Genomic DNA, 11,071 nt, shown 5'->3' on the forward strand with positions numbered 1-11,071 from the left:
CCCCCCTTCCAGTTTACGGCGGGTTTTACTTTTTCAAGACTTCTTCAATTTGTAGAAACTCTTTTCCAAAAGGTTACCAGGAGTCATCTGTTTCTAAATCAATGTAGATTATTTGTTAGATTATTTTTTGCTTGTCGAATCCAGAACCAGATGTTAATTTTAGGATCGATTTGATCTCGTCTCACGACAGGTGGCTTGTACAATATAAATTTTCACCAGAACCATAATCCTGCAGTAGCTAATTCCCCACATTTTAATTTTATAATTTTCTTCTTTTCCTGTAATACAAAATAAAAACTCCTACCTCTTGAAAAAAATAGTATCAGTATTTAGCTTTAATTTTTATTTAATTTCGAATTAGCTTTTGTATTCTATATTTTATTTTGTCAAATGTTGCTTAAAAAAATGTGTTTGATATCATTATATTAATAATATATATTAACTTTCTACTATTTCAAATATTTCTATAAAAGTTCTAATAAAGGTTTAGAATTCATTGCTCTGCAGTGTTTGTGGATACGCAAAAAATAGTTTGATTTTAAACTGTTTTTTCTACATATATATCAGACTTTCGTTTCTCTTATGATTTTTTATGCGTTTCTTCTTCTCTTCTACAACATCTTACTTCTTCAACGTCGTGCTTCTGCTTATTACTTTACCAATATTCTTTTTCGATTGAATTTTCTCTTCTTTTTGTTCCGCTAAAATTCTTCATCTCTCCTTTTATTTTTGCTTTTTCTCCTTACTTCTCCTTTTCTGTTCTCTGATGCGAGTGTGTTAATAACTCCTGAGTTTACAGATCTCTCAAGCAGCAAGATCTCTTATCTTATCTCTTAGTCGTTTTTTGTATATTTAGTTAGTTTTTCTAATTATTTCTAATTTACGCATTCGTTCAACCCATCCTGCAGTTCTCGACCTAAATTTAAAACTGCTAGTATAAAAGTGGCTGACGAGTGTTTAATAGTGTTAAGAGCCAATTGTAAAGCGTCTAAATCTTTTTCCTATTCTTTATGATTATATAAATATACGCTTTAATCGCTGTTTTCATTGATCTATTGCACCTTTCAGTTGGATTTCACTGATGATGATTTTTAGGTGTTTTTAAATGTGTTAATACAAACGATTTTTAGATTAATTATAACTTTGTTCAAGAACTTTTTTCCTTTATCTGTTAAAATAATATATTCGCATTCAAATTCTCTTTCTATTGTTTTTGCTCATTTACTTTTAACTAGAATTATCTGCACCACTTCGTAAACATATCCAAAAACTTAGTATGTATTGATTCACGATTTTGACATTGGCAATGGTCCTATCATTTTTGGAACCACTCCTGTCCAGGATTCGTTGATTATTCTTTTGCTCATAAGTCACTTGACATCGCAAGGTGACTTTTTACCTAAATTAAAATTTTTCTCATCTTTCTTTTTATTACTAATTTTCTCGATAACTTTTCTTACCAGCTCTCATGTTTCTACTAGATTCGATTCTATACCATATTTAATTTGTTGTAATTCTGGTAACTACCAAATCTTTATTTCATAATCCATTTTATGTAAGCCTATTTTCTCTCAAATATTTGTGCTTAATGTATCTATCAATCTAAAAACAGGTACCAAACAAAATAAGAAATATTTTTCAACATGTCCAATTTTAATTGAAATTAGAACTAGACGTATTATTTTTAACTTCTGACAACGGGCGACCATTATTGTATTCTTTATTGGTTTATTGATTTCATATTTTAACATAATAACCTTATCTTCACATTTTTTGGCGATGTATGAGTGAGTTGCACTGGTTTTTTACACATTGTAGATTTTGCCATTGATATTCACATTTAAATTTTCATTATTATTTTACCGTAATTTGAAGTCTTTTCTATGTCCCTATTATTTTTCTAATGTTCCTGATCCATAATGCTAATTTGATAACCTCTAATTTTAGATTTTGCTAACTCTTTTTCCCACTTGTGTCCGAAAATTTCTGACTTATATATCTAATTCGAAAATTTGCATAAGTATTCCTTACTTACCAGACGAAGGTAGGTCGTGGCATTAATTTCTCAAATAATTGTTCAATCTATGTTGGCTTCCGTTTCCAGAACAGAATGGTAAAGTACACTTTTTTGTTATGTGCTATCTTTTTTGGTTTTGGCGACGGGTGTAGAGGTGTGATGAGGTGAAAGGTGACAGAAGGAAGTGAATGTAGGGAGGGGGGTGTAGGGAGAGGCTGTTTCGTAAGGTAAAAGGCGTTAAAAGGAAAGTTCAAAGTGCTACATTGGAGGTTAGTCGACGAAGACCAGAAAAGTAAGCCAGCATGTGGGGTATAATTTCTGTAGTGAACCCACCTCGAAAATGAAAGTTGTCCGATCAGGCTGCAAACTGGCTCAATTTTACTCCTATTAGTTAGTACTCCTCTCACCAAAAATTAATTCATTTTGATAATTATTTATCAAAGTGGAGGAGGTACAATTTTTGGGGTTTTTAAGCGAAGCCTTACTTTCAAACATTTGTAACTTTTTTCCTATTGCATTGAACAAAATTTGACTACAAAAGTTTTTGATAGATTTTTTTACCAGATTTCTGGTGGTCATAACAATTTTTGAAAGTCAAAATTTGAACATAATTATTGAAAATCAAAAATAAATTTGACTTTTTTCATATTTCGACAATTTTTTTTCTTCAAAATCATTTTTTTAAAAAGCTGAATTTTTTTTCTATAAGGCCGCGAATTTTGAGAATGGCTGATTAATTCGTCTTTGAGTAATAGAACGATTCGTAAACAAGATGCTATGATATGGCGGATGGCGCGCGATCTCTACTAGCGCGTTCACGCCATGATCTTTGTGCAAAGTTTAGTGACAGTTTTTTAAAGTAAAGTAATATTATATGTTACCAAAATAACTGTTCTCGGCATTTTCAGGGTCAAATAACAAGGCGTGAATTACGTTCAGTGTAAAATTATTTAAGAATATGCTTTAAAAATTAGTAGTGAGAAGATAATTTTTAAGAATATAAGAAACTGGAATATACTCATATTTTACTTGCAGATTTTATTTCAAATCGAATTTATCGAACCATGCTTGTAAGTAAATTTACAAAACTCAGACCTCGTAATTGTGTCGTATGTCCTAACTCTTCAAGTTTCTTTCATTTAGGAGAGTGGGAAAACTGTTTAGGTACTGGAAACTTAAAAGACAACATCAAAAAACTTTTGACGCACATTTTATGTATTAATGAAGTGAGATTTGAAATTTGGTTATAGACCAAAAGATGTAATCTGAAGACTTTGGTAATGGATACTGATGAATTCCTAGATGATTTCTGTGAAAGGATGTTGAAATTAAAAACTCATCACTTTATTTCAAAGGAGTATCTATCTTTTTTCAAATACCTTAAGAAAAATTTATTGGCTCGAGGGTTTTTGATTTGCCTCGATGCTTCATGATTCAGAATGCAGCGCAATCATTCCACTGGAATAACGAACAAGCTACAAAATTCACTGTGGTCATTTATTATAAAAAAGATGAAGAGCTCAAGCACGTATGTATTGCAATCGTATCTAATAACTTAGCACATATAGTAACACAGTGGCTGTTCACGTGTATCAGAAAATAATAGTAGATTACTTGAAACTTTATTCCGGGCCAAAGAAAATCTTCTATTTTGAATTCTCTCAAATGTCTCTATTTACTTGAAACCAACTCAAAACATCATCTTAAAATGTCGTATCATTTCAAACAAAGTTTAGACTGTCTTCCGTATCATTTGTAAAATTTAAGGGCCAGATTGATGTAATTTGAAAAAGAAATAACGTTGTTGGAACTTCTTGCGAATCAGTTACAAGAAATCTTGAATTTAAGTGAGCTGCTGTAATTAATATGCGTGGTCTGCTTATTGTTGATTGCGTCTGTACTGGTTTTGAAAACTTTGAGCTAAAGCGTGTCTCTGCAAGTTTAAAAATAAATTAGTTTCTTTAAAATGAACTGTATTATTTCGGGTTCTATTAACTTGCCACTTTCATTTTCCACGTAAACAACTAATTAATCGGCGCCGCTTACAAAATCTACATTATTCTCTCAAAACAAATCTACAGCGAATGTCTGTTTATCGATTCTCTTTCTTTTCTTATCTTTCTATTTTTACGCAACTTTGCACATCATACTCTAGCTCTTTCCACTCACTCTCTCTCTCCATTCATTCTCTTTATTTTCCAATAATTTCTTCTAATTCAAAACGATTTGATTCTGATCGTTATTTGTTTTCTGAATCTGTTAGGTTCTTTTCTTTTGGCTTTATTTTCTTTATGTATTCCTATTAGTTTGTAAATCCTGATTTTCTAGTCTAAAACTATGTTCGTCTATTATTTCCCAATTGCCTGAAGTATTTTCTGTATTGGGAGACAGTATGATTTTCGCTTATATGGGCGAAGTGCAAACTTGGTTGTGTATATTTGGCGTGCTTGCCGTTACATCTTTTGTACGTGTTTGCGTATTAGTATGAATCGTACCTGTCACTTGAATCGGCTACCGAACCCCATTTTAATTTTATCCTACTACTTAGAAATTCTAAATATCTGTCACTTCTTCTTTACTTCCATTTTGCACAAATTTGTTTTCCCTTTTCTCATTTTTAATACTTTTCTTAAAAACTTATTTTTTGGAAATTTGTTTTTTTTTTAACTTTTCCTATGCTTTCCTACTACATACCTCTTTTACTTTTCGACATTGTGCTATTTTTATTTTTTGCTTTTCAAACCCCTCACTTATGCAATCCAGCTAGAAGGAGTACATATAGGGTATTTTTTGTCGGGGTAATTTTATTTTGGTTAACAATGGCATAGCTTGTGAGCACACGAAGTTATAAAAACGTTCTAACGTACAATATACCTACCCGCACTTTTTATAAGAAATATACCATTTTTCATAGAAATAAAGTAATTTTATAACAAACAAATTTCATCTAAAAGTTGATGGCTCAACTGCAATTGGTTACGATCTATAAATTATTGAATAAGCAAACGCTTCAAGTATACAAAACTTTTATTCTTTTAACAACATTTGTCACAGTAAGTTTCATGTCTTATTACAGAAATTGAAGACAAGAACAATTTTTTGTAAAGTCATATATTTCCTAATCGGGCTCTAGGCCCAAGATCAACTGGATTATAAAGCTACAAAAATAAGGGAAAAAAGAATAATGCTGAAAAAACAACAATTGTATGGTCTCAGTCTACGCAAAATAAAACGATTCCTTAATTTTTGGATATTACTGAAAAATTAGAACATTAGCATTAGAAACAGTAAATAAAACTTTTCTATCATAAAGGAAAGTAGTAATAATTTGGAGTTTTTATTTTTTAAAGTTCCTCTGTTGCTGAACAGACAGAAAAAGTTTTACTCTAAGAATGAGGCTCCTACTTCAGGAGCCCCCTCTTTACTGACCTTCTTATCTCTTTTCTGAAAGACTTAAAAATGAATTTATTTTGGTCGTATCTTTTCGTACATAAATCGCTGATTCACATCTTGAATAGAAGCGTTTATGAGTCTCTTTTTGATATTATGAAAATAAGCATGAGCGAAATTGTAAAAGTCATTTTCCATTTTCCAAACTTGTGATTTTTGGATTTTCTCTATAGTTTCCGGAAGAGGATCTACTTTTTGCGTCGTTTGCCTCAAATGAGATTTATTATCTGAAAAAAAGTTATATTAATAAGTAGGTGTTATTTTTAGTCTTCACACAACCTACTCAGGCCTCAAATTATTAAAGAAAGTATTTTAATTCTAGAACCAGATACCTAAATCTCATGAACCTTGGATTTACCATGAAGAAGTCCACTTCTTAAGATACTTCGAAGTAAAATCATTGAAGGCGAGAATAGAATTTAGAAGGGAAATGTCAAGAAAAAAAAAGTGAAAATTTAAATCGTGGCGTATCGAGAGAAAGGCTGGTTTATAATCAATGTCAGGATTTTTTTAGCTTGAAAGTGAGCTTAAACTTTGTAGGAGATGCTGTATGTTAGTTGGCAGACAGGCTATCAGATAAAAGGCCGATCAACTCTGGGCCTTAGTTTTTTCAAAAGCATGTAAAGTGAGAATCTCTATCATAAAAGAGGGCGTCAAGTCTGGTTGATCGAGCATGTTCTCATGGCACCTAGCTAATGAGCCGTGCACTCACTTAAGGTACTCGTACCAAAAGTTCTGCCTTATTTCTGTGCCAGGAGCTCACCAGTTTTTGGCCCTCTTTGTCATTTCAGGCACGTCAGAGGTTGTGAAGTTGAGAACATCCACTTTCGGAATGTCTCACATACGATCTCTTTTGAAATAAATGTTTTTGTGAAATGAAATGTTTTTGTTATTTTTCCATTAAACTGCTTCTCAATAATCCGCCATGTATTACAATAGTGAAACTTCGAATATGAGCTTTTGTTTTTGAGCTCCACTGATTTGTCTGTGGAACGGGTTTTTGTCAGCCTTCAAGACCTTGTTATGATCTTTTCTGGCGTTATATTTCTACTATACGCGTACCGTAGAATTTTAGTACGTAAAGCCTATGTAGGGAGGGTTCAATCACTTCGACCAGCGTAGCGTCTAATATTGGAGACGCAATATTGCGTGATAGAAGGATGTGGGTGCTTTTATGATCTTCAGTTTGGACGAAAGTTATGTTACTAGAAAAGTATTATATATCATTTATCTAATTTTCTATCAGGCTTAAAACGCTTACAGCCCAATATGTAGAACGCATATTTTTTGAGATTGGATTTTTATACTAATTGATTATTCTACACACGGCAGCCCCGGTATATATCATCAGCCGCGGAAAAATCTTTGTAATCCAATCAACGATCTAGGTATTGGGTTGCCGCCAAGTACGTGAATAAGAGGAAATCCCGCTTAAGGTGGAATCCGAGCCACCAGAACGTCATTAAAAGTATATTGAAAAATCTCCAGAAGGATCCTCAGTGATCGAACACCTTAAATCAAACATGTGGTCCTGAACCACCAAAGCTCGAGAGTCGTTTTTTTACCTATATGAGGTAAGTGAACATTAAGAACCGTCCTATATACATGCATACACACATGATTGTCAACACATAAAAAAAACTAGTACCCTATATTTCATATTCTAATGTATGTTATACGACTATGCGCTTAGACGTAATTATTTTAATTGGTTCGTAAATTTTCTCACTACACAGCTACAATACGTATATAGTTATAATTATTTTTAGTACAGAAAGCAGTTCTTACTGTGCATAAATATGTCATACGCTCCTCTGAAAAAGCGCGGTAATATGGCTTGAAGAGTTAGTATAAATTCAGGAATTTCCTCCGTTACTCCCACTAGAAGATAATGCCTTTGAAGATTGCGCTTTGCTTCTTCCAATGCCCATTTATTACCGACTTCCCTAAAATTATTATTGCAAACATTAATGAAATAGCATGATTTTCGTTGTTAGTAAATTTTAATTACAGTCGTTTAAATTAAATTAAGTTGCACTATATGTAGATGATTCCGATATTAATACTCTGCAACCACCTTGAGTGCTTCCAACTTGAACGGAGAATTCTCAGAATACTCGACCGATGTAGAAGCTGTAAAGAATACGTCTAGTAAGGGAGGTTTGGTTTTACGAGTACTTTAGAATTTCTGCAATCGGTTTCTCGAAGAAAAGATATCTCACCCGTGCAATGGGTGTTCAAAATACTTTTTCTCTGAGAAGTTTGTTTTTACGACTACATTCATGTCCTTAAAGACGGTATTTCTAGGACATGACATCAAATCTGTGCACAAGGTATACAGAATACATATTTTCCGAGGAAGTTTGGTTGCTACTTTGGGATTGCAACAGTCAGCTTTATATACTTTATAATTCAGGGTGGCTGCATTTGGTTCATCGAAGGCACGACTTCCAATCTATGCACCAGGTGTATAAAATACAATATGTACTTTTTATGATGGGAGAAGGTGCTCGAGCCAGATTATTGTGTTTTTTTTACAATAATCTTTGTCTATATTATTCTATCACTTAATCTACATTATTCTAAAGGTTTATATATTGTAAAAGAATTACAAAATTCTTATCACGAAAATTTATTGTTCGAAAAAGTTTTTCAAACTTTTTTTTTAAAGAAAATACCTTTGAAAACCTTCTTTTTTTCGAATATTATTTTAGAGGCCTAATACCAGTGTTTATTTGATGTTTGTACGACAGAGTTATCTGCATTGTACGGTTGATAAGTAGAAGAACTACTATTATCATAATCAGTTTTTATTATACGAAATTAATTGAAAAGGCGAGAAAAATAAGTTCTAGAAAATTCACAGCGGGGTTTGAAACAACAACCTCCTCATTACATGTGAGGGGCGCTACCAATTGCGCCACCGCAGCACCAACAATGAAAATTTTAGAACTTGTACTTCCTTAATTTCTATCGAAATTATTTTTCATAGATGTTATTATTTTAAGGCCAGTTGTTAAATTCCAGTTCTTTAAAAAGAGTTACAGAAACAGAGTTTCGGTTAGACTGGTTAATTAGATAGAATATTATTTTAGAGGCCTAATGCCAGTGGTTATTTGATGTTTGTACGACAGAGGTCTCTGTATTGTACGGTTGATAAGTAGAACAACTACTATATCATAATCAATTTTTATTATGGGAAATTAATTAAAAACGCGAGAATAATAAGTTCTAAAAAATCCACTGCGGTCTGAGTTTGAACCAACAACCTCCTCATTACATGTGAGGGGCGCGTATTAGGCTTCTAAAATAATATTCTATCTAATTAACCAATCTAACCGAAACTCTGTTTCCATAACTCTGTTTCAAAAACTTCTTTTTTTTTTGTTTCCAATAGAAAAAAGGCGTTCTCTTTTCCTTCAATGCAACTCTTAAACTTATACCAGCTCATACAATAAAAGGCTTCGGAGTTCTTATTTCAAATTTTTATCACGACATAATTCAACAAATTTTTTGTTGATAATGCTAACTTTGGAATAGTTTGTTCTTTTTCAGCCCTACAACTTCTATGAGGATTTTTTTAAAACAATTTTTCCTTCGGTCATATATTTTTTTAAATTTAATAGAAATGACTTATTTCTTATGATTATAGTCGACTATAACAACAAGTATCACCTGAAATTCGTTAGAATTATAAACTTTTCATAGTTGTTCCAAACCGAAGAACATGCACATAATCATGGATCGTTCCAACAGAATCTATAATATATTTCGAATTTTTGAAAATGAAGCCACAACGACGTGAAAAGTCTGAAACTTGAATACTTAATTACAAGAAAGGTATGCTTTAGGCCTTTGGAACGGTTAAAAACGGTCTTAGGTGGTTTGTGGTGGTTTTATGTTTAAGATGGATGAAACGAGTACCGTTGGTCAAAAATGGCTAGTTAACGAATTTATTCTTTCTTATTAAACCCTAAAAAAGTTGACCGAAACGCAATCGAATAAGATAATTCCTTCGAAAGTTGTTGTGCTTATAGACGCTGACGATGATGAAACATAGACACCGAAGTAAAATCCATTTTTTTTCTGAATGAGTGAGTCCGCAAACATGTGATTTGATGCAATCGTCAAAAGGTAATTCTCGAATTACACAAATACCTTCATATTTCTTGAAGACATAACAGTAGGGCGGCCTAATTTTGTTTATTTCATCAACAAAAGTCAAAATGTCAAAATCGATCAATCAAAAATCATCCGAACTTGATATCGTATTGTATTGAACAGTCGATAAAATCATGCACTTTGAGAAGGAACTAGATCTAGTTCGAAACGTGCCAATGCCAACATAGTAAGCTAGTATACCTAATGTTAAAGGCCTCTAACTTTTGTTACACAATGACCAGTCAATAGAAAATATTTTAAAATAAAATTAGATTATTAAAGCTCTTTATTGTCGTGGGCAAAAAAAAAAAGGTTTGAGAATGATTACGACTTTCTGTTTAATTTTTTCTTAGGAATAACATGAAAGGCGTAAGAATTTGGAATTGATATTATAATTAATTTAAAACATACAATATTTGAATTCTGTATCATCTCTGTACTTCTATCCTTAACGCGTAAAAGCTTCTGAAACCATATGGAAACCTGTTGTTCCAAGTTATGTGATTGATGTTTCTTTTCTTTTCTCTGTTATGAAAACTTGATCTAAACGTATCTTTAATGCATTTAACTTTAGAGTAAATAATTTTACTTGAGTTGCATATATCTTGCTTAGAAAACCCAGTTGATACCTGTGAGACTTAAATTTTCTCAGTTATGAAAGTATATTCTATTGGACAGCTGAACGGGAATGCCCATTATTTCTTTACTTTATTGATTTGAATATTGAGAATTTGCTTTAGCGCTCGCAGTCCGTTGATAATATTTATGGTCCCCACACATAAACAAAAATTCTCATGTGCAATAATACATGATCTCTCACAATAGTCTGATTTGTAAAAGATTCTGTAGAGATGATACAATTGGTTTGAATATCTATTTCTGACGCAAGTAGGCAAAATAGCGGACAAGCGAAGTGAGGGCGAAAACATAGACGAGTGCTCTGAAGCAGTTACAATGGGAGCCCTGTAACATGATCATCAACTCTTCCGCTGTGTAAAAGTTCATTGTTACTAAGGTGCACATGCGCAACATTATCTGCCGTTATGCAAAGTAACTATATTACAAGTGCGGACGCGCAAATATTATTCTTGTCCTATCGACTGCAATGAGTTACTTTGCATATGATTTACAGGTGTGTAAAATCTGAGTTGTGAGTTGAGAGTTGTAAAAATAATCTTTTATTATTGGCTTGTTTATCCTACCATTGCAATAATATAGTCCGTAGAAAAAAAGAATCGGTTTCTGAGATAAAATTTATGTTACAAAGGATCATAAATTGTGGTCGACAAAATGCAATCAAAATAAAAGGGAATATGAATAATTACCAAAATTACGGAATTTAAATGAATTGTTCGATAAATATGCAAGTACACTATATCTATCTGGTAAACTTCTTTTTTTTTTAATAATACATTTTCCTGGAAATTCTATCTCATTCATTAA

At 32.3% G+C, this 11,071-nt stretch overlaps 1 protein-coding gene across 1 annotated transcript in view; it reads right to left on the reverse strand.

Moving 5' to 3' along the window:
• Positions 1-4,965: 4,965 nt before the first annotated feature.
• Positions 4,966-11,071, reverse strand: part of LOC117179685 (heparan sulfate 2-O-sulfotransferase 1-like) — a 43,284-nt gene continuing 37,178 nt past the window's right edge. Inside the window, exons 3-4 of the mRNA XM_033371710.1 lie at positions 7,256-7,413; positions 4,966-5,694 (exon numbers count right to left, since the gene is read on the reverse strand). Coding sequence (XP_033227601.1) covers positions 5,483-5,694; positions 7,256-7,413 — 370 coding nt within the window. The 3' untranslated portion in view covers positions 4,966-5,482. The remainder of the gene's footprint in view (positions 5,695-7,255; positions 7,414-11,071) is intronic.

This window comes from Belonocnema kinseyi, chromosome 9 (assembly GCF_010883055.1).
Source record: "Belonocnema kinseyi isolate 2016_QV_RU_SX_M_011 chromosome 9, B_treatae_v1, whole genome shotgun sequence".
Taxonomy (NCBI): Eukaryota; Metazoa; Arthropoda; class Insecta; order Hymenoptera; family Cynipidae; genus Belonocnema; species Belonocnema kinseyi.